Source organism: Patagioenas fasciata, chromosome 18, assembly GCF_037038585.1.
Source record: "Patagioenas fasciata isolate bPatFas1 chromosome 18, bPatFas1.hap1, whole genome shotgun sequence".
Lineage (NCBI taxonomy): Eukaryota > Metazoa > Chordata > Aves > Columbiformes > Columbidae > Patagioenas > Patagioenas fasciata.
In genome coordinates, this window is record NC_092537.1 from 7354445 (window position 1) to 7381491 (window position 27047).

Here is a 27047-nt window from a genome sequence, read left to right on the forward strand (position 1 = left end):
TTTTGTCATTTATTTAGACAAGCAGTTAAGAGGACCTGTTCTGTCAATTATCTCTAATTTACATCCCTGGGATCAAACTGAATTACTTGCTATAAAACTATCAAGAGAAACTTAAAGGAGTAATCTGTACTAGAAATCTTGTAGAGAGCAATCAGGATAGAAAGTAAATGCAAAAACTTGACCTGAGCTTATGTTCTTAACATAAGATGCGTCTTCCAGTTTTATTTTGTACTCTAGCAAGCAATTCAGATGCTCAAGAGCTTTTGTTTAAGTTTTCGGATTAGCGTCTATGTTTGAGAATGTGGGAGATGCTCAGAAAAGATTGTGTTCTAACTATCTTACAACCTAGCATTGATTTTCATTGGTTTGGGGGGAAACTGGACTGTATCTGCAAGTGCTAAAGAAGGTTTAAACTGCACATAAATCATATGTTTCTTGACAAAACTGTTAGTGTTTAAGTGTACAAATGACACTGAACACTGAAGGTAGCTGTCAGTATTTGTTCCTTTATTTGGAGGAAGGGTTGAAAAACTAAATGCAGTATGAATTTAATGTGTTGAGTGTGATGGGCATGTGGATGTAGTATCTAGTGGCATTTTACATAGTGTATTGGATGCTCTTTCTTTGTGTTTCTCTGAAAAATGAGAATTGAATCAAGTAGATGTAAGAGTTTGCTAGATATTTTTCTGTTTGTTTTTTTTTTTTTTTTTTCCAAATTTGCTTTTTAGATTTTTCACATAGGTTGGTGTATTTGCTATCCGTATTTATTGCCTGCTTGTCATGGTTACTAATATACTGAGGGATACAAAACACTCTTGTTGCTTTGTTCTGAAGCTGAATGGTTCCATTATTTTAATTGAGACTTATGCCAGATTTAAAAAAAAAATAGCATCATGCTTTATTGTGGTGAGGAAAATTACTATATTATGTTAGAGAATGTAGTCTGAATTTTAGCAGAATGCAGTGCTGTGCCTAGCGATGTAAAATAGTGCTTGAACAGTGGACTTATTCTGAACCTTGTCGAATCCTTTCAGATCTCAGCCACAGTGGACTGGGAGACCATTATGAGAATTCCCACTGGGGACAGCAGCCCGCTTTCAGGAGTGAAGGCAACTGCAGCTGGGATAAAGTGATAATAGACAGGACTGACAAGGAAGCGTGGCCTTCCATTACCGGAGCTGAGACTGAGTCTGCCTCAGAATGTACTACAGACACTGACTCTGCCTCCAACTGTGGCTCAGAGAACAGTAGCATGGCTACAGGGAGTGCCCAAGGCAACTTCACTGGACATACAAAGAAAACTAATGGCAATAATGGCGCCAACGGAGCACTCGTCCAAAGCACTTCGAACCAGAGTGCCCTTGGAGCTGGTGGAGCCAACGGTAACGGCAACTCGGCCAGAGTGTGGGGGGTGGCCGGGGGCTCCGGCTCTGGCCTAGCTCACTGCTCTGCCAGCGGTGGGGATGGAAAGATGGACAACATGATGGGAGATGGTAGAAGTCAGAACTGCTGGGGTGCTTCCAACTCGAATGCTGGCATTAATCTTAACCTTAACCCTAATGCCAATCCAGCTGCCTGGCCTGTACTTGGACATGAAGGAACTGTGGGAGCAGGCAACCCTTCCAGTATTTGCAGTCCGGTCAGTGCCATAGGTCAGAACATGGGCAACCAGAATGGGAACCCAACAGGCACCTTAGGTGCTTGGGGAAACTTGCTGCCGCAAGAGAGCACAGAACCACAAACGTCCACTTCTCAGAATGTGTCTTTCAGCGTACAACCTCAGAACCTTAACACTGATGGACCAAATAACACTAACCCCATGAACTCTTCACCAAACCCTATCAATGCAATGCAGACAAACGGACTGCCGAACTGGGGGATGGCCGTTGGTATGGGGGCCATCATCCCGCCCCACCTGCAAGGCCTTCCTGGTGCTAACGGAACATCAGTTTCTCAAGTCAGTGGGGGCAGTGGTGAAGGAATGGGCAGTTCAGTGTGGGGGATGTCCCCAGGTAATGCTGCCACAGGAAACAGCAATTCTGGGTTCAGTCAGGGGAATGGAGACACTGTGAACTCAGCATTAAGTGCTAAACAAAATGGATCCAGCAGTGCTGCGCAAAAGGAAGGAAATGGCGCGAGCGCCTGGGACTCGGGGCCTCCTTCTGGTCCCGGGGTGCTTGCGTGGGGCAGGGGCAGTGGCAACAGCAGCGTGGGCAGTATGCATTCTGGAGCTTGGGGCCACCCCAACCGTAGCACCAGTAATGGGGTGAACGGCGAATGGGGCAAGCCCCCCAACCAGCATTCCAATAGTGACATCAATGGGAAAGGATCAACAGGGTGGGATGGCTCTAGTGTTAGCAGTCCGAATCCTGCCATGCAGCAGGGCAACGAACAAATGAACTCTTGGGCCAAAGCTGCAGCGTCTGGCACCACAGCTAGCGAAGGGAGTAATGACAGCGGCGGGAGTCAAAACGAAGGCAGTACCGGGAGGGAGGGGGCTGGAGAGGGCAGGAGGAGAGACAAAGGGATGATAGACCAAGGGCAAATTCAGTTGCCAAGAAATGACCTTGACCCCAGGGTCCTGTCCAATACGGGGTGGGGACAGACCCCTGTAAAGCAAAACACTGCCTGGGAATTTGAAGAGTCCCCGAGGTCTGAACGCAAGAATGACAATGGAACAGAGGCCTGGGGTTGTGCAGCTACTCAATCTTCAAACTCAGGGGGGAAGAACGATGGGTCCATCATGAACAGTACAAATACCTCTTCAGTATCTGGGTGGGTCAACTCTCCACCGGCAGCTGTTCCAACAAATACAGGTTGGGGAGACAATAACAACAAAGCACCAAATGGCCCAGGGGGGTGGGGAGAGTCAGCAAGCTCTACTACTGTTAATAATGCTGCTGCTGCCAAAAGCGGCCACGCTTGGAGTGGGACCGCAAATCAGGAGGACAAATCACCCACCTGGGGTGAACCTCAGAAACCCAAATCTCAAAACTGGGGAGATGGACAGAAATCAAATCCAAGCTGGACTTCAGGAGGTGGAGACTGGACAGATTCATCGTCTGTTCCTGGACACTTGGGTGATGGGAAGAAGAATGGATCTGGATGGGATTCTGACAATAGATCGGGGTCTGGTTGGAACGATTCCACAAGGTCTGGGACCAGCGGGTGGGGAAATGGCACAAACAGCAAGGCTAATACAGGTACAAGTTGGGGGGAATCTTTAAAGCCAGGCCCCCAACAAAACTGGGCTAATAAACCCCAGGACAACAATGTGAGTAACTGGGGAGGAGCTGCTTCTGTCAAACAGACGGGGTCGGGGTGGGTTGGTGGGCCAGTGCCAGCCAAACAAAAAGAGAACTGTGAGGCAACTGGCTGGGAAGAGCCATCTCCACCGTCCATTCGCCGCAAGATGGAAATCGATGATGGTACCTCAGCTTGGGGCGACCCAAATTACAACAACAACAAGACTGTAAACATGTGGGATAGAAATAATCCTATAATTCAGAGCAGTACCGCAACCAATACCACCACCACTAGCACCATTATCAACACAAATATGGTTGAACCTCAGCCATCGCACCAGTCAAGTGCCCAGCCGAACCGGTCCCCGCTGCTTGGTCCAGGTATGAAAATAGTTTTATAATATACTTTATGCCAGTATTGATTACTGAAGGCTGTCTGGCCTGATCACTGTGTGGTTACCCATCCTGTATTTATGTCATATATATAAGTCCATTCATGTACTCTGAAGCAGCGTTAACTTTTGTCTTGAGGACAGAACTGTGGAACCCGACACACAAGCTTGTACAGTCCAGTGAATGTAAGAAAGGCTTGAAACAACACCCAGTGAAAACCATGCTGGATCCTTGCATTGCTGATCCATATTTATCTCTTCAGGCCTTCTACAGTTCTTAGCATTTTTTTGTAGTTCAACCACTTGAGAGTTCGAGGTCGTCTTGCTGCTTTTTTCACTTATTTGTTTCTGTTACCATGTCCCGGGCTTTGTTCTTGTTTAGACACCATGCATCTGTTTCTTTTCTATAAACCATATTTCTTGGCAACAGATGTTTTTCAACAACCGCATGAATCTAGATTGTTGCTGTTCCTCTGTTATCTTTTATGAAGAAACAGTTCTCTTCCATAGTTCAGGTCTCCAGCTCGTGTAGTATCCTGGACTTTCATGTGATTCTCATAAAGCCGGATTGGTTAAAGATGTTAATATTTAGGGTGGCTGAGAAAAGTCATTCTGACTTCAGCTGGGTTCCAAAGAAAGTTTTTAAGCATTTAGAGATTTTTCTAATAAAAGATGAGATACTGTTGCAGACAAGCAGCAAGGAATAAAAATGGGGGAGAAAAATTCTTAGGAGGGAGGTATTGAAATAGAAGTTACCAGCAGCCCTGCCCTGTATCATGACCACAGACTTCCCAAACTAAGTCCAATCTTGAAATGCACTTTAAAATTCTTCACTGGATTTTTGTCTCCAAGTTTTTGTTTTGTCTTGGTCATGGCTAAATATTGACTTTTTTTACTGTCTTTTTCTCCAAGTGGGATTTGTTCTACTTCTCTTATTTCCATCATTTTTCTCTTTGATGTTTTGAAATAATTCAAACTTCAATGTCTGTGTAAAAATAGTCTCATGTTCCCTACTCTGGTCAAATATTTTAATAGTTGAGTGTATCTATTTTAATAAAACAACATGTTCTCCAGAAAGAGAAGTCTTTAAATAGGTTTGTACTTGTCAGTCCAGCACACACAATCTGTAATTCCTTTACTTTAGACTTATTTCATCCATATTTAAAACTTTACCCATGAAGCTGACAATTGAAATTTCTGATCTGTAGTGGAGGTATCAGGAAAGTGGGGTTTTGTTTGGTTTTGGGTGGTGGTTTTTTTCATTAAGCTGATTTTTGGATCATTACATCTGTGCTTGTAAAACTGGTGACATACAGCAAGGTATTGTTAATGCTGTTCAAATAATTAACACCTTGCAGAGCAAAGTTTACTGCTTTGCCAGGCACTTTTATGGTTCCCTGTTACTTAGGGAATACCATGAATAAGAAGCCCTGGATTCTGTTCTGTATTAGCTGTAAGATGGCACAGTTGCGCATCCTGAAAGCAAAGAAGTGGATTTTGATGTTGCTGTACATCGAGTTTGCTGTTCACAAAGGAGTAACAGTCCCTTTTGAGTTTTAAGTTTATACTGTATTAGTTTAGAAACGGGGGCCAAGTTACAGTCTTGTTATTCAAGTTGTCACCCAGCCCCAGAAGTTCTCAAAATTCTTTTGAATACAGAACTTAAAAGCTGTTGATGGGAAGCAGATGTTGGTCTGTGCTTGATGGGAATGCATAATGCTCTAAGGAGTTTCTTTTTCTATTGAAAAAAAGAAGAAGATAGAATGTGTGATAAACATAATCCTTTCTGGGTATAGTAGCTTGCTTCCAAACCAGTGGTGAGTTTAGGAAGATGAGCAGAAAACTAGTGCTTTGGATTTAGATTAAATTTTAATCTAAATTACTTGTGCATTACTCTTTTAACTCTTGCAACTTTGATACGAAGGCAATAAGAAGTGAGAAAATGTTTTCCAAAAAGGGATGATTAGAGATTTCTGGGTCCCAAACAGCACCAGGTCCTTCTTCCAAGTGCTGAGGAGGGGACTCAATTCTCTCCTGTTCCCCTTAGGCAGGTTCCAACCACCATCCCCCAGGTGAGAAAAGAAACAATGAAACATAATGTAGGCTTCCCTATGGAGATTTTGGGTCGAAAATGAAGGTTTTTGTGGTTCCTAAAGAGTAAGGAGCTTAAGTTTTAAAAATCTGAACCAGGTCTAAATTCCAAAAGCTCTGAACATCTCCCTGTTACGTTCAGAATCCAGTGCCATTGTCTCAGTGCGACTTCTATGCCATTCACAGCATGAAATTTATGTGAAACACTGATTATAAGTGATGCGGTTTCCTTGCTTCGAACTTTAAGCAGAACGGATTTGAAACCAGATGAGTTTTGAGCTCCTTTAGGGTGCTCGTGTGTAAGAACCTGAAATCCTGTTGTGGGTGCTTAGCCCTGGGACAGCCGGGGGATGCCGAGAGACCTGCCCTCGATTTTCAAACAAGAGTGGAAGCAGGCTAAGAGCGTCCCTAACACTGGAAGGTGTGGAGCCCCAGCACATGAACTGGAATACCTTTCAAAACACAAAGACTTGAAAGGTTAAGGGTTACAGGTGACTCTTAAATACATATATAACCCTCCCTTTTACACACACCCTGCCCACCAGATTATGTATTTTCTATTATTAGCACACTAACTTGTGACTAGTTAGTAAACAATCTCTTTTCTACCTGTTTTCTTCCTTCTTCATCTCCATAAGGTTCTAATATTTTGGTTTGCCTGTATTGTAGTCATATGCTCTGGTATTTATCACAAACCAAACAACTTCAAGGCAAACAATTTCTGCCATCCAAATGGCCATGGGGTTATTTTGAGGGAAAACAACTGCATCCTGCCACAGCTTAGTGAACACTTCACTTTCCCTTGAGGATTTCCTGTTGGCCGGGGCCCAATGTTAATTATGTTTTTATTTCTATAAAACAAAGCTCTGCCAATGTGTCCATGTTTATTACTCACTGTGATCTTTTTGTTTCTTGCAATTCTAACAGTGCTTTAAAACTTCAGCATTAAAACCTCACTTTCTTGCCAAAGAACCCTTTGATGGAGCTTATTCTGTTGCAAAACAACATTCGTGCAGATCTGAGTGTTATTTAAGGCATGGAGCTTTTTCTCAGGAAAGCCTAAATGCATATTGTTTTCCTAGAGAAAATAAGTTTTCTCTTGAGCAGAATTTTTGAAAATTTTAGGCAGGTTTGGATTTTGAGACCCATGAAGGTGCTTTCCTTTCAAACAGCTGTGGAAAGGAACTTAAAAGTAGCTTCTTGCTTTGATTCAACTGCTGTGATGCTGTTTGTGAGCTGCTTGGATTGCAAGGTACATGATGGTGCTGGAGAGCATCCCACTGCCAGAGGGAAACTGATGGCACTGCAGGCTCCTTGACCCAATATTCTACCTTCTCTGTTTCAAATGTGAAGCCTACTGGCTTATTTTTAAAATGGATGAAAAACCTTGTTTTTTAAAAAAAAAAAAATCCTTTGACAAATACAAAGTAAATTTCTGCTTGTACCTGTAGAATTTTGCATCATTCATTCAAAAATGTAGCTTTATCCACAGAATCACAGAATGTCAGAGATCGGAAGGGACCTCAAAAGATCATCTAGTCTCTTTCTAGACAAAACCTTTAATAAAATGTCCATCTTTGAAAGAATTGATGAAAAGAAACCATTCCTCTCATCACTGTTCTCTCCTTCCCCTTGCTTCAGCAGGCTGGGGAGAAATGCCTACTGTCCACACCAAGACCGAAGCTCCTTGGGGAGAGCCCTCGTCCCCTTCTGCTGCGGTGGATAACGGCACTTCGGCCTGGGGGAAGCCCCCCAGCAGCGGTACCGGGTGGGGAGATAATCCTGCCGAGCCGGCAGGGACGTACGGAAGAACAAACACTCCAGCTGCTGCCCCAGCACTGTGCAAACCAGGTGTGTGCCTGGGTGTCACCGTCACAAAATGGGGGGAAAGGGCCAAGTCTGTTTGTTTCTTCTCCCAGTATTTTTAAACAGCACTTCTTCTGGTTTTCTGTGCATTTACATCAGAGGCGTTCTTAATAAGTTCATGCTCAAAACTCCATTAGCTGTCTCAAAACAGTGATATTCCAGATACCAAGCTCATACAAAAATCTGAATATATTGCATCAATCCAGTCAGTTTAGAGGTATTCCCTAGAGTATTTTTGCATACTTCGAAAGCAGCTCAGTAGGGACACGGAAAACTGTGAAACTGCAGAAGAGCATGAATAGTACTTATCGCTTGCTGCCTAAAAGAAACCTGTACTGGGCTGTGAAGCAGCTGAAGTCAATCATGATAGGATTGATTGTGGTAGGAGAAGTACAGGAGAACAACTAGTCATAACTATTCTATTAAGCTGAGGGACTGGATATCTTCTTCAGCTATTTAAACTGTTCCTAGGTTCAGCAACCGCTTTGTGATTCCTAACATTATTTGATAAAAATCCTCTATCTCAAAATGCCTTGTTTTAGACTTCAGTTTTGATAGTGATAGTCTTTAAGTTTCAATCCTGTAAAATGCTATACTGAGAGATAGTTAAAAGTCCCAGAAAAACCTAATGAGAGGAGTTAGAGGCCTTAACATGAGTAATCCCAGCTTTAAACAGAGTAAACAGAATAAAATGGAAAGAGGGGACACAGCCTGTTCACTGAATGTGAAGTGTTCCCTGCTGCTCAGATCTCGTTCTTCTGAGTTGGGAACGAGTTTCTGACCATTCATGACCTTGAAATTTGGTTTTGTTCGTCAGAGAATGTGGCAAGGAAAATGGTGAGATTCACTGAAAGCAAAAATAACACTGAACAAGTGTGTGGTCATACTTTTGGTTCCTTGTTCCTAGGAGACCAAAATGACCATGACCACAGATCTTATTTGTTGAGGAAAAAGCCAGACTTGCTGCTGGTGGACTTATTCTGCTATAAAGTATTTAGAGTACTTTTTCGTTAGCTTCAAAGAAGTTGTCCTTATCGTTTAATGCCAGTTAAGCTGCTTGATGAATCTCTGTATCTCTTGAAAACACTCAAATGTTATACTGGATATCGCAGAGAAGGATATTTCTGCAAAATTTGCAGGAAATTGAATCTGGTTCTTCTCCTCCCTCTTTCTTTTCCCTCCAGCTTCAAAATCTATGCAAGAAGGCTGGGGCAGTGGTGGGGATGAAGTGAATCTCAGTACTAGTCAGTGGGAAGATGAAGAAGGAGATATGTGGAATAACACTGCTTCACAAGAGAGCAGCTCCTCCTGTAATTCCTGGGGGAACGCCCCGAAGAAAGGACTTCAAAAGGTAAGACAAAAAGAAAGGCATTCTCTAGCAAAGAATGGAATTAGTATAACATTTCTAGAGTAAGTTGTCGCAAATTGTCTGTTGTGTACACCTGAGCTCTTAAATGAGAGCTCTGACACCTGAATGCAAACCCAGCTTGCCACTACAGTGGCTCAAGTACAGCCGACCTGCTCGTGGGGGAAAGTGGGAGATCTTTGACTTTAAGTGTATCAGATGCTTTGGGAGTTTTGTTGTTACTGCTTTTGTTTTCTCTAAGTTTTATAAGCTTCCATGTATTCTAAAGAAATGATAACGTATTAACAGAAACAGAAAAGGTGTTAAGGCGGCTTTCAGACCCTTTCCATGGTGCTAGAAAAGCAAACAGTTTGTGTTGAAGTGGTTTAACAAAAACTATGTTTCCTATTTGTGAGGAACAAACAGATAATTGTAAGGTGTGTACTGGTATGAGAACATAGCAAACTTGTATTAATGTTGCACTCAACTGTGAACATAGACAATTGTGTTGGGAAGTTTTCCATTGCACAGTCTTTTATTTCAGGACAAGGCCAGGCTGTAACTTAAAGGAATTGGGAATGCATTTAGCCAGTTTGTTTATTATTCCAATAGCCAACAGTTAGGCCAGTGATTTGATCAAGTATGGTTGTTTCTTGTACTGTCCGCAGCCCAAAACAAATCCACGCTTGTCCCTTGGTACTTTCTGGAGAACTGAAAGGAAGAGACTTCTTAAGGATTTTGTGATAGAAAAGCTGCACAGAGATCTTTTAAAGGTGTTTATCTAGACGCTCTTGTTTGTTTTTAAGAAAATACACTGAGTAACGTTCTTAACTTCAAGGTTACAAACTTGGTTTTGGGAATGTTTTTCAGGAAGTGTTTTACTATTTCAGAAATTTTTATCTCATTATGCTTTCCTGCCAAGGATTAAAATGAAATACGTAAATTCAAAGGTGGCTTTAATTCAGTGGTCAGCAAATCAAATACTAAATAGTACACTGAACACCTATTCAGCTGAGATAAAATTTGTACACTTTGTGGGGGAACAGAATCATAATTATGTTGGTCGGAGGGTTCTTCAATTCTTTCTAAATTAATATACTAATACATCTTCCGGTAGCATGTGTTATTAATAAAAAATCTTAACCATATATTTTATGTACATCTAACTAGTGTGAATTTTGGTACCAGACCATTAATGGAATCTCCCATTTATTTACTAAGGGCATGAAGACATCTAGCAAGCAAGATGAGGCCTGGATCATGAACCGTCTGATAAAACAGCTCACAGACATGGGCTTCCCTGTGAGTAGCGTCCACGGCTCCCACACCCGTGGCTTGGCTCTTGTGGCTTCTAGTTCTTTCACCGTTTCGGACTATAGCTGCAAAAAGATCTTCAGTCTCCTTCTGACATTACTTGATGATACACTTTGCTTGATGACATTTTAGAACTTCTGAAGTTGAGAGTAGCCTCTGTTATAAAATTCTGAACTTGAGTAATAGTTCCATTTCTGTACCCCTTTCCGTATTAAACAGGTGAAATTAGACTGTAGCTGCCGGTTTGGGGTTTTGGTTTTTTGGTGGGCTGGTTGTTTTTTTGGGTTTTTTTGGTATATCATAGTGATATGAGTTGTCCATAAAAACAGAAAGAGATTTAAATAGAAGAAGATAATTTGGCCTTGTAGAACTGGTACTTACTTGACAAACTGAAATGAATTTAATTGCTGTGGGAATTGGTAAAGGGGGAAAAAAAAATGTGTGGATGTTATTTGTGCCACTGAGTAAATATTAAATCCAGTATTTAAGAGACTTGTCTGTCTTCTGAATTTGCTTTGGAATCATGTAAGCATGATTACTTTTTCTCTTAATGCGTGTTTTTGACAGAGAGAGCCAGCGGAAGAGGCCTTGAAGAGCAACAATATGAATCTCGATCAGGCCATGAGTAAGTATCTGTATGATTAAGCTTTTCTTAGAAGCGACACAGGAACCATTCATAATTCTGGGAGTTTGATCTTGTCCAGTTCAGTTGGATATTGTTTATTCTTCTGCTTTTGTAAGCAAGACATACTTCTGTGAGCTACTGTTGGCAAATTCATTGTCTTTGCGTTACCTTTTTCAATACGTTTCCCCTTTCTGTGAAGGTGCTCTGCTGGAAAAGAAGGTGGAAATGGACAAGCGTGGAATGGGAGTGACCGACTATAATGGAATGGTCACCAAACCCCTTGGCTGCCGCCCACCACCAATCTCCAAAGAGTCTTCCATGGACCGCCCCACCTTCCTTGACAAGGTAAGTTCAGAAATACAAGTATCACTTGCAAGTCCAAACTGTACACAGTGTGGAAATATTGGTGCTTTCCACTGTCTGTTTAGAAAACTCTAGAGAGAAATGTGATGCATAGTTACATATTACTCTATTCTTTTTCTTTGCTTGTTTAATCTTGTGGGGATTTAGTCCTTGTGAAAAGGTCCAGTGATTTGATTCCCTCATAGAAATAAGCAATGGTCCTCCCCAGCGTCATACCTGAAAAGAAAACCTACTAGGCAATTAGTAATGCAATGGAACTAGAAATGGGAAAAACAAAGAAACAGCGCATGGGAGGCCGTTCCCTCTGTAAAAGTCCAGAGAGTCAGTGACCGTTGCCTAAATTAACGATCAGGCCGGACCAAGGCCAAAATCTTCAAGAATTAGGCACCTAATTCCCGTTGTTAGTTTTGAGCTCCTTATAGTTCAGTACTTTGATAGGAATGAGGAGCTGAGGTATTTTTGTTAAGTCAAAGAGCAGACACGCAGAGTCATAAATAGCTTCTCTGATGAGCCTCCTTTTCTGTGATCATGTATGACCAGTTTTCCAGCACCATTTAATGACGGAGGAGAACACTCCAGAAGTTTGTTGTGTCAGAGATTCAAAGTGCCTAAAGAGGAGAATGTAGGAAAAACGGCAGCCAGATCTTTAGTAGGAAATTAGATTTACAAACTGACACAAAGTCCTACAAAGAGACCCACCGAATCACCTCAGAATCTCCCTGACAATTATTAGTAAGGAAAGAATAGTTGCTGGTGCCATTCTTTATTTCACAAGTTATTTGAAATGTTCATAAAGATGGGTGGTGGTGGTTACTGAATGCAGAAATCAATACTTTCCATAAACTGTGCTGAAACCAATTCATTTTACATAAGCTGTTTACATGATGTGAGGCAGCAATGACATGTAGTCTTGTTAACACAAACTGTATTTACACAAACACAACTTTACCAACCCTGAATAATTATTATCTTTCCCGTCCTCCACCCTGTGTTTTCTTATAGTCTTAACTATAGTGTTGTCCGTAAAGTTATGGTTTGTGTTGTGACAGGTTCCCAGGTGCTGCGCTAAGAAAATTAGTGTGGCCTTATGCTGGGACATCTGATAAATGCTGCCCTTTTAATGACAACTATTACTATTTCTGCTGTCATCACAGTCTAAACAGTTTGCTGGTATGATGCAAACTGTAAACAAGTTAATCTGATTAAACACAAATGCATCTTACATAATAATGGAATATTTATATTAATAAGGAAAAATTGGCATCTATACAAAATGTTAGAGGGTCCTTACATACCAAAAGTTTTTGTGATTGCAGCATCTGAACTATCTAGTCTTATGGCAGTTTCCTCCAAAGATTATATATTAGAAAACTGCTTTTCTGGTTTTGGGGCATTAATAACATTTGTTCTTTCTGGGCTCCCTGCTTACACTGGAGTGACGTGGTGTCCATTATGTTGTTCCCTAAACCAGACTAAATTGTGTGTATTTCCTACAACGTAAGGCTCAACCTGGCTCTTCTTCCCTTCTTCTTCTCTTCCTGCCATGTAACATTCCTTCCTAAGTATGTCAAATCTATTCGTTTATGGCAAACTTTAATGAAGATGTTAATTAAAAGATCTCTCTCCTGATGAAGGTCACAAAATCAATGAATATGTGCCAGTTCACCGTAACTCTTCTAGGGTAACAGTATCACAGAATGTTAAGGATTGGAAGGGACCTCAAAAGCTCATCCAGTGCAATCCCCCCATGGAGCAGGAACACCCAGATGAGGTTCCACAGGAAGGTGTCCAGGCGGGTTTGAATGTCTGCAGAGAAGGAGACTCCACAACCTCCCTGGGCAGCCTGCTCCAGTGTCTGTCACCCTTACTGAGAAGAAGTTTCTTCTCAAATTTAAGTGGAACCTCTTGTGTTCCAGTACACTCTATTCCCTCGTCCAAATCATTGAATAGTATAGGCCCCAGTACTGACCCTTGAGGCACTCCGCTAGACATAGGTATCCCCCTGGAGCCTCTCTTGAGTGGCGCACCAGGGAGTTATTCCACCAGTCAATTTCCTTTTCACACTCCCTGATGGTCCTCAGCATCTCAATCTTCTCCTTAAGCTTTGCAACCATGAAGAGCAGATCTTGCACCTGCTCACACCTCACACAGGTGGGATGCTGGCCATTGTCATCCAGCAGCAGCAGGCTCTGGCACTCCCTGCAGCCAGAAACCTGAACAGCCACGGGGTTCGGGGCAGACAGTCTGTCTGAGTTGCTACCGTCATCTTCAGACAAACTCTCTTTCTGGTCGAGACCATGGTCGTCAACAGTATGAGACAGTGTCAATAGGCGAGAGAGTCTAACTAGCGAAAGGTGACAACCTCTACACCCTAGTGCATGAGTTACCACACCCGCTGCTGCAGCACAGCATGGGTGCTACTCACCCATGTCACAAGCCAATTGCCCCTTCCAGCACCTGATGGGCAGCGACGTGTGTGTCACCGTCCTCCCAGAGGCTTTTATAAGATGAGGAGCAGGGGAGTGATCACCCTCGCTACGTTAACACCCACTCCAGGTCAGCTGCTCTCACAAGGGCTGCCAGGAGGTGCCGGGTCTCTCAAGAAGGAAAGTGCCCAATTGAGAGAAAAAAAAAACCAAAAACAGCTTCTCTGTACCTCGAAGATTTTGCTTAATCGGGACTTGCCGAGCTGCCTCCGATCAGCTGATCTCAGGAGCTGAGATCTTGAGCACTAAAATTATTGCCAGAGAGAGAAATGCATTATGTGCAGCATAATGCACAATTATGGAAACATATGTTAAACACAACTATTGAGAAGGGAGTACTAAAATCATTAATATTCATACAGCTAGTAAAATCTGTCAGTCTGGGCGTAATCTGTCACAGCGACTTTACTATAACAAAGGAAATAATCCCCAACTATATTTGTTAGCTATCAGAGTGTTGAGCAACTTGCTAATTGAATTAAACAAATATAGTTCCTACTCTATTAAGAATAGATACCTTTTTTCCAAAGAAATTCTTTCCAGATTTACAGCTCATGCTGCTAGAGCGATTCCTCTTCTCCAAAATTGCCCTTTGAGGTGCTATTTCAGAGCACAAGCCTGGAGCTGCCTCACGTCCAGCTCAGCTCGTCCTTGGGCAGCAGACAAGCTCTTGCACAGCTGCACAAGGCACTCCAGCCAATGCTCCTTATTTTACTTAGGTCTTATTAAGTTGTTATCCTTTTGCTTGGCTTTGCTGAGCCTTCAATAAGTTATGTGAGGTTCCTCCTCATGAAATTGTAAGCTGGGTTAGTGTGCTCGTTGCTACCACTCTTTCTCAGCTTATTCTCTCTGCATGCGTGAATTGAGTCTCCATGATTTTTCTCCTGCATTTTCTTTGACAGGTAAAGCCCAGCTTAATTTTTTTTGTTTTTTTAACCTTATGCATTTGAGGAGAGAATTTCCAGCCCTGACATTTGCTCCTCAATCCATTGAACTCCCTGTTCTTTCTGGGTTGGTGGTGGTCTGTGCAGCTGAACATCACCTTTGAATATTTGGTTTCACTTATTCCTCAATGTTTGCTGCAGATACTCTGTGTGTGTCACACTGAGGCAATCTTTGGCACTCAGTGCTTTGTTAATTTTATTATTTTTTCCAGTGTATTATCTTGCTCTGTAGCACCATAAAAGGAGAAGGGAGAAAATCCAGTGGCTTTGAGGAAATAAATATCTAGGGTAACTGTACCCTGCTACATGATCTCAACTGCCTTATCTTATATGTGGTGGCGAGCATGCTGTACCTTGAGTACCAGGTTTGTTTGAAGATGTTACCTCATGTCTTCTGGAGCTGTCGAATTTGTAAAAAGCATGTAAGATTTTCCTGGAAGCACCACGAATAAGCCCAGAGTGCTTCAAAGTGCCGGGATTTGTTTGGGTACCGCCCCTGAGTAGTGTCTCAGGTTTTATGTGTATTTCGTCGCACCTACCGCATGTTCTTCTAAGCTCAGAAGAAAAATGTGGTGCTTTGCTGATCTGCGCTGACCACTCGGTAATTGAAAATCTTGAACCATACAGAGACATCACTTAATTTTTTAGCACAGATTGCAAGTGCTGAACTCTGGACCACTGTATTAGATCTATGTGACCAAAAGGTCAGCTCTGCAGAGGAGTAACATCAGCCTGCTTTGGCGTTAGCTCGAGCCTGCCTTCTGTGAGGCTGCTCGCAGTTCCACGACAGACTCATTTGCCCTTCTGCTCTCCTCTAGCTTTGGTTTTTCATGCTTGCTCCCATACTGCCAGCAGAGTTCTGTCGTCCTTTGCCCTGGTGTTGCTTCCAAGCTTTCTCCCAAATTCTTGAGCACAGAGGAGACTGTGAAATTCTCACCCTAAAAATTAAGTCTCCTTTTCACTGCTGACTTATTTACTGGTCAGCTCTTCTCTATTGTTGAGAAATCCAGGTGTACAGGTCTTGATGCCTGTTGGCTGCATTCATGTTCTTCCAAAAACATTCTGACTTCCTTCCATGTTTCTAATTCGAACAAACTGTTGGGTTTTTTACAATCTTGTCCTTCACATTCTTGATCCCAGTGAGTGTGACTGATTTTGTCTTTGGGATAGCAAATGGGATATTTTATCATTACGCAGAAACACTTTTGTAGGCTTTGCAGTTAGATGGTGATCACTAGAATTTTAAGGTTGATGTTTAAATTCTTCTTTCCTCCATCTCTGTTTTCTGTGATCCAGTGCTTTGTTTCTTTAACTTCCAAATTTTGAAACCTTTTTCATATCCCCATTTTTTCAAATGAAAAGTACTTCTTTGAGTCTTGGATTTCCTGCCAGCTGTACCTGACTCCTGTCAGGTTTGAAGACAACTTATTTTGAGGCGAGATTTTATTACGTTAGCTTCCTGCTTTGGAAAAGGTTTTTTTCTGTTTTAAGAAGCTATTAATACGTATTTTTTACCAACTACTTCTGTAACTGACTTTGTGTAAAGACCTCTGGCAAATTCATCAGTCTTGTATCTGTCTGTTGGGACATTTTGATTCATGAAGTGGCATTTGTTGGCAGGCAACTGCTTAAGTGTCCAGGGATCCTCTGCTAAATTATCTGTATCACGGGGCCAAAACATCTTTGAGTAATGCTGCTTGCATTCTGTGATACTTGGTACATGAGACTATTGCAAGAGACCTCCCGAAGTCCTAAAAGTAATGTATTGTGGAGCTCCAGTGTGGTACTTTCTGTTGGATAAGTGTAGAAGGAAATGCTGCCACCAGTAGGATTTTACAGTTGTGTGAAGTCCCAAAAAAGTTAAATGCAGTCCTGGATTGAGCATGATTTTGATGATTCAGATGTAGGGGATTTGTTTAATTGATTAGCCTGAGGAAGAAATGTACCATAAATTTGTAAAAGTATCACTGAAGAGGAAAGATTAGGTAGAAAATATTATTCTTCAGGAAGCAATTACTGCATAAAGGAGCCTGAAAAATAATGGGTCACAAACCCCTGTGGGCAGTAAAGGTATCACCTAGTTTAGGTTAAAATGACTTCTGAGCACTTTACATTGACCGACTGAAATGCTTTACGTTAAATGAATTGATTTCAGCTCCACTTACAGAGCACGGGTTTGTGCAGCACAGTTGACACCATAAGTTCAAATATTTTAAAAAATGGAACGAAGTGAATGTGAACAATGTCTTATAAACTTGCTCCAAGAGACATGTGCAGTTTGACCAAGGAGCACACTTGTGCAAGTGGCCTTGAGCAGGAGTCCACTGGGGCTGGAAATTGGCTTCCTGAGTCTCCAGTGTGGCTCGTCCTCTGCCATCCTGGCACTGCCTGTTTCCAAAATGTGAAAAAAATCATGTCAACGAGACAAGAATTGAATAAATTTGGGGGGCAGGGTGGGACTGCATTGGTCTTTCATGGTCAATAGGTCTGTTCATGCAGGAAACAATGGCATCTGAAGGAGAGAGCACGCACCAAGCTTGAAATTATTTTCACTTTAAAGGGGGAAGGGTAGAATTGTGAACATATGTCTGTGATCTAAGGAGAAATCTTTGAACCTGTTACTGTCATGCAAGCTGCAGTTGTTTGTGGAGTGTGACTGATGTCCAGTAGAATGTAAAATATCTTGAGCTGAAAGGCCTTGGGGATATCATTAGAAAATGTCAGTGTTCCCCTCAGGATAGGCAGATAGCATGTCAAGTGTCACTTTGCCTGGTAGTAAAGAAACTTTTTCTTTGCATCAAAGGAGAGCTGTTGAAAATGCATTTTTCAGGATTAATTTAGAACATGAAATTTACTGAGTGTGGTTGCTGCATGAAGTCATTTGTTTGGGTATCTGGTTAGCGGACTGGGCTGCTTTTTTTAACAAAGGAGGTTTATCAGTCTCTCACAATCTTCTGGGGCATTGAATTTATGGGTTGAAGTAACCTAGCTCCTCACCTATTTAGAAGCCGTTCTTTACAATGAATATATTTCCTGAAAAACACCAGTCCAGCACATTGCAAATTAAAGATTTTTCACTCTGCCTGTTTTTGGAGCTCTACTTTGTACACAGTGTTATTTGATCACGCTTGCCACAGGCTTCCCAGACATCAAAGCACAGTTTGAGATAGAACTCAGTACCCCACTGTAATACTAGCTAGATATCTACCTGTTTGATTGGGGATTATATGATTTATTTTCTTTTCTGACTTGCTGTTTGGCCCCCACGGGGTCTGCCTTCTGTGCATCGTATCCATGTTCAGCCGTGGTTCCTTACAGCTCAGTTATCAGAGGGGGCTCCTTATGTCTTGCTAAAATCTGCCTCCTCCTGGGGGACGTTCAGATGGTGACTTAATCACTTTCCTAGGATGGTTACACAGACATCAGTGTTGTTTTTAAGGATATTTGTGTTTGCTGGGTGCGTTAGGGTTTAATACATCGTAGTGGATGATGATAACTCAGTGCTATGTGAATATTAAAAGAGTCCCATGTCTCAGTTAGGAAAGGGGATTAATACAAAAGTGCTTTTTTAAGAGCAGAGCTATGATGTGGAACCAAATGGGACTGCTATCAAATCAGCTGATCTGGCCTTTCCCAGGTTCTGGGTTAGCAAAAGTGGTGTGGCAGAGCCTGTGCTCCGCTGCTGAGGATTTACCTCGCTGACCCAAGTCTTCCCTGAAATGTGTTGGGTCTCTCCCCTTTCCACCTTTCAATCTGGTGGAGGAGAGAGGGGAAAACCTCAGAGGGGAGGAGGAGGAGGTGGCTGCATGATAGCTCTGCGATGGGTTCCTTCTGGAGAGGTGGCGGGGGGGCATTGTACATTTGTGGATTAAGTGTAACAAAGAAAAACAATGCCTTAATCCTATTTCTCTCTTTCTTCTCCCTTCACTCCATACTTTTCATTCCCTGTTATTCATACCTTTTTTTTTTTTTTTTTTTTAATATTTGTATTCATCCATGCCCTTTTGTATTTCCATGGGACACTGTTTTGTGCACTGTCTGCTCCTGGGCCCCGCACACAGCTCACCCTTTCTTTCTCCAATCAGGATGGCGGCCTAGTGGAAGAGCCCACTACTTCACCATTTTTGCCTTCACCAAGCCTGAAGCTCCCCCTTTCAAACAGTGCACTCCCTAATCAGACCCTGGGCGGGATTGCCTCAGGGCTGGGCATGCAAAACTTGAATTCTTCTAGACAGGTAAGGCTGTTGGGGGAGAGCCCATGTTGAATTTCAGCTCTCTTGGACTCCTCACTTCGCAGGGGAAAATGGTGGTTTAAACTGAAAGGGTGTGCAACGTCTTTGTTCACATGAAATATCAGTGGAGAAACTACCTGCTGTGTTAACGTTTCACATTGTAGGACATGAAACAACTGCTTAGTTGTAATTGGCCCGCTAATTGCACACATCCATTGAGAGGAGGCTGCAGTGTTATGGATTTATACCACTCAACACTGGTATAGCTTTGCCTTGATTGATGTGAGGTTTCTCTTTTTTGAGGCATTGCTCATTGTCACCGACTCTAAGGCAGAGACGTTGCTCTAATTCGTCTTTCCTGGCTGGCATAATTATTCAGTGATAAGATGGGTGAGAAGTGATGGGGCCTTTTTTATTCCTGCTCTAAGTGTCAAGCCAGCTCATAGCTTTGACAGGTGGTAAGAAAGAAACTGTGCTTCTAGCACCTCTGGTCCGATAGAGCGTTGTGGCAAGAGGGATGTTTTGGCCCCTGGGTAGAACATGCTGAAAGGGAAAGAAGGGCAACGGAGATGGAGAGGAAGATTCGTAAACAACCACGAGGCTGAGTTCATAAACTTCTGTTAATTATGAAAAGATTATTTTTGCCATATAAATTGGAAGTTCCAGCAAAGATAAGAAATAACAACACAGAAAAATTCTATACATCATTCTACGGTGGCTTTTCTTACATATATTCTTTTAAAGCTAGTTTTCTAAAGGCATTACTTTGTCCAGCTCTTATAGCCCATTAAGTATATCTTTCAGAAGCAGTGACGGCACTGATAGCATGTCCATTATCAGTAGCTTTATAAAATGACTAAATATCAAAACTGCGTAGCTAATTTAAGGATTGGGATGCTGTGAGTTTAATGCCGCCATTCTCCTGTCACTTGCTACACAAATACAGCCATTTTTGGCGAGTGCTTCTCATTGTTCGTCTTGTGACCCTCTAGGGTTGTGCATCCTTATAAAAGCAATCTTCACCTCCAGCTGCCTTTTGTTCAAGCATCTGTACAAAGTTTTGGAGGTTTGGGAGGTTGGGTACACACCAGTCTTTGCCATCCCTGATTCTGAACCTGATTGTCAATACAATCTGTATGTACTGGTTTCTTTATCCATTCTTGTCATAATCACTGAAGATAAAGACTGCACAGCTAAGTAGCTTGCAGTTTATATGCTGAATGATGTCTTTAAGTGCCGATGTCTGTCTTGCCCTGCTGTAGATACCGAGTGGCAATCTGGGTATGTTTGGCAATAGCGGAGCAGCACAAGCCAGGACCATGCAACAGCCGCAGCAACCGCCAGTGCAACCTCTTAATTCATCCCAGCCTAGTCTTCGTGCTCAAGTGCCTCAGTTTCTATCCCCTCAGGTTAGACAGCACTTCCACTCTCGAGTTTTCCCTTTCCCTGGAACTCTTCCACATTCCCTCTCCTCTCCACATGCGTTCTGTCGTGCTCCTGAGGCTTTGCCGCTCTTGCCTGGCTGTGTCTGTGCTGATTTATTTCCTAGCCAGCAAGCACATTACATGGGTAAAAAGTTCTAGTGTGTACACTCTGTACATCATCTGTGTGGGCACATTGTTTTGCTTCTTTTTTACAAAAAGTAGTGTTTCTAGAGAGCTGAGCAGTTCTTTCTCAGCCCTTTTTCTATAAATGGACGTTTGAGTATGGTTATTAAGATTTCTATTAGAGTCTCTTGTAAATTTTTTTTATGGCTTGTGGTACTACTTCTGGTAATAGTAATATTTTCCAACCGATGTCTTGTGATTCTTATTAACGGCTTACACAGTTGCCAGTGTTAAAAGTAAATGCACAATGTTTAATACACTGTTCTTTCTTAGGTTCAAGCACAGCTTTTGCAGTTTGCAGCAAAAAACATTGGTCTCAGCCCTGCACAGTTAACCTCGCCAATTAATAATCCTCAGCATATGACGATGTTGAACCAGCTCTATCAGCTGCAGCTGGTAAGTTAAAAGACAGTGCAAATAAGCTCTAAAGCAGAACTGAAGGCATGACGATAAAATAAGAGAATGGCTAACTAAATTTTTAAATGGACGTGACGGAGGTTTAAAATAATCAGATGTCAGTTTCTTTAAGAAAGTTTCTTTTCAAAGAAACAAAATAATGGGTTTTGCCTCAGGCTTTATAAATAGCCATTTGTGGAATAATTATCCTTTATAGCTGATCAGTGGAACTAAAATGTTGATTCTCTTTGTACCGGTATGAATAACATTGTATATTTTTGGGAAAAAAAATAGGTTCCTATCTTTAAAGAATACTCATTGGTCACAAACTTACTCATCAGGTTCTTTTATTGACACCTTTGGTTTTATACTGGACTTAAATGTATTTTATAATGTATTCATAGCAAGATTGTTACTTTTGCCTCATTGACTGTTTACAGAAAACTCCAGCGTTTGCCTTTTATATTTTATAGAGCAGTTCAAGCAAGGGCTTGTTGTATCTGTCAGGACCTCTGACCTCTGCTCTCTCTCTCACAGGCGTACCAACGTTTACAAATCCAGCAGCAGATGTTACAGGCTCAGCGTAATGTTTCCGGACCCATGAGACAACAGGAGCAGCAAGTAGGTTTCCCTGCCATTAGAATTTGATTTCAATAGCTTAAAGCAATGGTACTACGTTATACCAAAGCAGCCAGAGCATCCCTAGAAACAATTACACAGCACATGGCTTGAGTATTGAAAAGAGAGAGTGCTAGAGTAATAAAGCTATTTCAGTTGGAGGAAAGCTCTTCAACCCTTTGTTCAGTCCGTTTTTATTTGTAAACAGATCTATTGTGTTATTTCACTGTAGAGAAAGACACAAGAAATCTGGTGTCTTTTTGTTCAATCGAGCATTTATTGATTCTTTTTCTCACCAGGTTGCACGTACAATCAATAACATGCAGCAGCAGATCCAGCAGCACCAGCGCCAGCTGGCCCAGGCCCTGCTTATGAAGCAGCAGCCTCCCCCTCCACATCTATCTTTGCACCCCTCTGCAGGCAAATCAGCCATGGATAGCTTTTCACCCCATCCCCAGGCTCCCGGCCTTCCTGACCTGCAGACCAAAGAGCAACAGTCTTCACCGAACACCTTTGCTCCTTACCCTCTTGGTGAGTGCCCTGCATTAAAGCTATTCCATATGTAAAAGGTAGAGGGAGTATATTTCATTAATTCAGCATCTACATGTTTTACTTCACAGTGTAACAAATACATAAACACAGAAGATATGTTTATTAAATAATGTTGAAATGCCAAAACAAAATCATGGTATTACATGCCTATCTGATAGCTGTTCAGGTGGGCTGTGTTTGCTCACCCTTAGCTCTGCCTACAAGTATCACAACAGAAGATTTGCTTAATTAACTATCTCTGTATGTTGCTATCTGTGAACTACATATAAATTAACAGCGTCACGTTGTAAAATACACAAATGTTATATTGAAGTCAGGCAAAGTGACTAGTTAGTTTTCCACTCTAATCAGCACTGGTAAAGCATCAGTGTTCATCAATGTCTTTCAAGAAAGATATGGATAAGTTTGAAGGAGTGCAGTGAGTGTTGTGCAGATGATTAGATGTTTCAAAAATGAAACTGAAATCCTCTGCTCGCTTTAGTCTAAAGAGAAGACTTAAGAGACATGCAGAAATCTTCAAAAATGTAAAAGATAGCTTTGAAGATGTTTTCTTGCATGTGACTAATGCAAGAGGTAACAAAATTCTGTTGCATAAAAGGAGATGCAGTTAAACATTAAGGATCACTTATTTGCTTTAAGCAAAGTAAAGTACTGGAATAAATTACCTGCGAAGTTTCTGAAATCTTCTTCACCAGTCATTTTGTGGCAGGTTAGACACAACTCTGTCAAACAGGATTGATTTCAAAATAATGTATTTGGCCTTGAGACAGTGTTAACAGAAGAACCTTTCAGACCTGTTTTCTGTGTTTGTTTTATATATGCTACGCACTTCATTTATGACATAAAGGAATTAATTTGATCTCTTTGTGACTCTTTATGCTGTGTACAATAGAATTGCCAAGCTTTATCTACCATGCAGCAGTTAAGAAGGTAATTTTGACTGCTATGGTGAGCTGTTATACAGCAGGAAGCATCAGAAGGCAGAAGAATTTATGAATTAAAGGCCTAAGTCTAAGAGGTTCTTATCATATCTCAGCTTCCTGTGATCTGCTAACATTCAGGATTATATATCCAAAAGGACCCAGATTCGTGGCACAGAAGCATGTCAAAATTATTCCCTAAATACATTCCGAGTGATTTTGTTCTGTGTATACGAAATATATGCCCAAATAGTACAATACCTGCTGTGATGAAGAGCTGCTGTTTGTCTGACCTTTTAATTAGTTGCCTTGTTTGGGATTTTTAAAATGTTGTTAGCAAAATAAAATGGCAGACATCATGGGGGTGTGCTGGTGAGACATTAGCAGTGGAGTGCTCCAAATTCTTCACTGGTTTAAATGTTCCAGCACATTCTTCCACATTCTGAGACAAGGGAAGAGACTGCAAGTAGAAATACCGACAGCTTTAAAATATTATCCCCATGTCTTTTTTCCTTTTAGCAAAGTTTTAACATTTTCTGAATTCATGGGAGTTATATTGGTGTTCCCATAAAAGCAAAAGTTCTTGACAGCAGGTTAAAAATGTGTGTAGTAAATAACTACAGGTACATGCCGATGTCTGAAAATCAATGTTTAATAATTTCTTTAGCTGGATTTTTAAACACCTCTTTTAATCCTCTGGTGTATTGCGGATATCTAATGACCTGTCTCCCTTTAGCTGGACTGAACCCGAACATGAATGTAAATAACATGGACATTACTGGTGGTTTGTCAGTGAAGGACACTTCTCAGTCCCAGTCTCGCCTTCCTCAGTGGACACACCCCAACTCAATGGATAATCTGTCTAGTGCTGCTTCTTCGCTTGACCAGAACTCCAGCAAGCACGGTACGTCACTTCTGATCTCTGTGTCTGTCTGGCTGTTTGAGACTTGAGTCATATCGCACTTATAGTATTTTTTCTCATGTTACTATTTTCATTTAGCACTCATAAGTGGTTGGTACAGAGCACTCTTTGAGACTGATATTTTTTAAGAGGGTCTCTGCAGTCACATTCAGCAATTAATTGAAGCTCTTGCTGCTATCAGTCCTTACATGCTATGTAGGAATGTTTTTTTAATTTGCTGAATTTTGTTGCTCAGAACATGGAGTTCAAGTACAACAAGCCTTTGGCGTTGCAAAACAAGTCCCACAAGTTTCCCTTACTCCAGGTCTGCATACCTTCAATCCAAAAAAACTTTACGTTGGCTTTCTCCCACAATTTTTCCAGTATAATCAACCTTTCACAGCCAGTGCTGCACAAAGGCAGAATGGATGGCATAGTTACCGCCCTGGGAGTTAAGAGCAGAAGCTTCATATTTTTCCAGAAGTAACTGCTGGTCTAAGGAAGACAACCAGCTTGGCTAAACAGGGAGATTCTGAAGGAAATCAGAAATAAAAAGAGAGTTTACTGACTGTGGAAAAAAGGGCTGGCTGCTTCTGAAGAATATATGAAAATAGCTAGATCATGCAGAAAAAAAAACAGGGAAACCGAAGTGCAATTTGAAGTTAATTTGGCCACTTCTGTTAGGGATAATAAAAAGTTCTTCTTTAAATACGTTAATAACAAAAGGAGGGGCAAGGAAAACCTCCGTTCTCTGTTGGACTTTAAGGGAAATATAGTTAACAAAGATGAGGAGAAAGCTGAGGTACTTAATACCTACTTTGCCTCAGTTTTTACCAGTATGACAGGTGGCCCTCAGGACAACTGGCCTCTGGAGGTGGTTGACAAAGATAGGAAGCCAAATAGCACCCTTGTATTCCAGGAGGAAATAGTTGGTGACTTACTGAGCCATCTGGATCCTCACAAGTCTATGGGACCAGACAGGATCCATCCCAGGGTGATGAGGGAGCTAGCAGAAGAATGGCTGCCCAGGGAGGTGGTGCACTCACCGTCCCTGGAGGTTTTTCAACTGAGATTGGACATGGCACTTAGTGCCATGATTTAGTAAATGGACTGGAGTTGGACTTGATGATCTCTGAGGTCTTTTCCAAGCCAGCCCATTCTGTGATTCTGTGATCTGTTTGAACACCTTTATCCCTAAATACCTGCAGTATCCTGACTCGTTTATTCCTTTATTTTCTGTACCAAGTTTATTCTGTTAGAACATGGTGCTGTGTTAACTTCATTGTATCCTGGACTTTATTATGAGTGGTGTTAATTGTTTTTTTACAGTAGTTTTTCATTCTGCAAGTAGCTGTGGTGCTTATGCCAAATTCTTGTTTGATAGTTTGTAGGAATGTGAGAAAGTCTGTTTCAAATCATCCATCCTGTTAGCAATGAATACCAAGAGAAGGATGAGGAGGGAGCTTACTTACAGTGATATTCTTTAGTATGCTGTCTCATTAAATTCCTATTTACCATCAGTGTAATGATTTGAATTACTTAGTCTCTTTTTGGCAGTGATGTAGTCCAAATTTCTTTAGCTTGAATGTCTAGATTGTACCGGTGGTTTATGTCACAGCTGTAATTCCTAGTAAGGCTTCAGAGGCTGTTAAGCCTTGCTTACTGTGTTTATATTTTAATTTTCTTTTTGTCTTTGTAATACAGAAAGAAAATATCCCAATTTAGTCCCACTCCTAAACAAAGCCTTTCTATTTCATTCATTGCAGGTGCTATACCTGGAGGTTTAAGTATTGGTCCTCCGGGGAAGTCCTCCATTGATGACTCTTATGGCCGGTACGATCTGATTCAAAACAGTGAATCGCCTGCCAGTCCACCCGTAGCTGTTCCTCACAGCTGGTCACGTGCCAAAACCGATAGTGATAAAATTTCCAATGGCTCCAGCATAAACTGGCCGCCAGGTAACAAAATACAAAGCATTCGTGTTTAACTGCTGTCCTTAAAATGTATTGCTGGTTCTGTTTATTGAATGCTCATGCCTTCTGATATACAGGAACTTTGGAGAATTCCGACTTTATATACTCTTCTTTTTATTATCTTTGAAACAGAGTTTCATCCAGGAGTGCCATGGAAAGGACTGCAGAATATTGATCCTGAAAATGACCCCGATGTTACTCCTGGAAGTGTTCCAACTGGGCCTACCATAAACACCACAATACAGGATGTTAATCGCTATCTTCTCAAGAGTGGAGGTAAACACACAAATTACATTCACATCTCATACAACCTAGGTGTTTGCCTGTAGGTGAAATTACCTGTTATTGTCAGTACCCCTCCCGTTGAGACTGGGGTTTCATGACATCCTGCCAGGAAGAGACTCTCTTTGAATAGTGCACATGGAAGTGCATGGATCCTGTCAACAGAGCTGAGCTCCGTTTAGAGGGCTGGCCTGTGTCTTGCACTGGACACTTAACCAAAACCTGAGGTTTTGGGCTAATTTTTGGTTTACCCTGTTTACTAAATAAACTTTCAACTCATAGTAGCTGACCCTGCAAAGTCTTAGCCACATGGAATCAGGAACAGTTTCAGCTTTATGGGCATATGGGCCTTTGATATAATTCCCTCACTGCTGCCTGGGAAGAGATTATTTCCAGAGAAGATATTGATAAATAGTTATTTTGTTTACAACTGATATCTGTAGTGGTGTGTCCTGTGGAGCACAGAGAGTAAAGGTAAAGTTTGGTTGGTTGCTATTCCAGTTGAAAATGTGGCCTGTGTTTCTTACTGAGCCATAAGGGATGGGATTGTCTTTCTGCTTCCTCCCTTCTGCCTCAGTCAGCACTCTTTTCCAAAGAACTCACCTGTTTTTGTTAGTCGGTTAAAGGTATTTCAGCATCACAGTCCATCTATATATGTCAGGAATGCTAAGTCGCTTAGGATACATGCTTAATTGCATTGGTGGCTAGAGAGAATACCGCCAGCTCTTCTGGTCTTTATAATGAAGGTATTTTGTGTTATATTCAGTTTCTGTATTTGCTGCCAGTAAGGAAATTGTGTGTATGCTTAGATAGCTCCTGCGATTGTAAATGATGTACCAAGATGGCTTCAGGCTATTTCATTTAATGTTATCAGTTTGAGAAGCGATTGCTAAAA

General features: G+C 41.7%; 1 protein-coding gene across 14 annotated transcripts in view; it reads left to right on the plus strand.

The window, feature by feature from the left end:
- The window catches only part of TNRC6C (trinucleotide repeat containing adaptor 6C), a 281325-nt gene that overhangs the window by 244215 nt on the left and 10063 nt on the right, over positions 1 to 27047 (plus strand). For 5 of the 14 annotated variants that reach the window (XM_071816681.1, XM_065852077.2, XM_065852076.2 and 2 more), the window contains 15 exons: positions 1035 to 3626; positions 7370 to 7579; positions 8779 to 8945; positions 9608 to 9712; positions 10161 to 10241; positions 10821 to 10878; positions 11078 to 11223; positions 18733 to 18906; positions 20166 to 20312; positions 20784 to 20906; positions 21444 to 21527; positions 21824 to 22055; positions 23733 to 23900; positions 25664 to 25855; positions 26003 to 26146. In XM_071816681.1, the coding sequence (XP_071672782.1) occupies positions 1035 to 3626; positions 7370 to 7579; positions 8779 to 8945; positions 9608 to 9712; positions 10161 to 10241; positions 10821 to 10878; positions 11078 to 11223; positions 18733 to 18906; positions 20166 to 20312; positions 20784 to 20906; positions 21444 to 21527; positions 21824 to 22055; positions 23733 to 23900; positions 25664 to 25855; positions 26003 to 26146 (4623 nt within the window). The remainder of the gene's footprint in view (positions 1 to 1034; positions 3627 to 7369; positions 7580 to 8778; positions 8946 to 9607; positions 9713 to 10160; positions 10242 to 10820; positions 10879 to 11077; positions 11224 to 18732; positions 18907 to 20165; positions 20313 to 20783; positions 20907 to 21443; positions 21528 to 21823; positions 22056 to 23732; positions 23901 to 25663; positions 25856 to 26002; positions 26147 to 27047) is intronic. The other 9 variants (XM_071816684.1, XM_071816680.1, XM_071816686.1 and 6 more) reach the window with 7 other exon arrangements.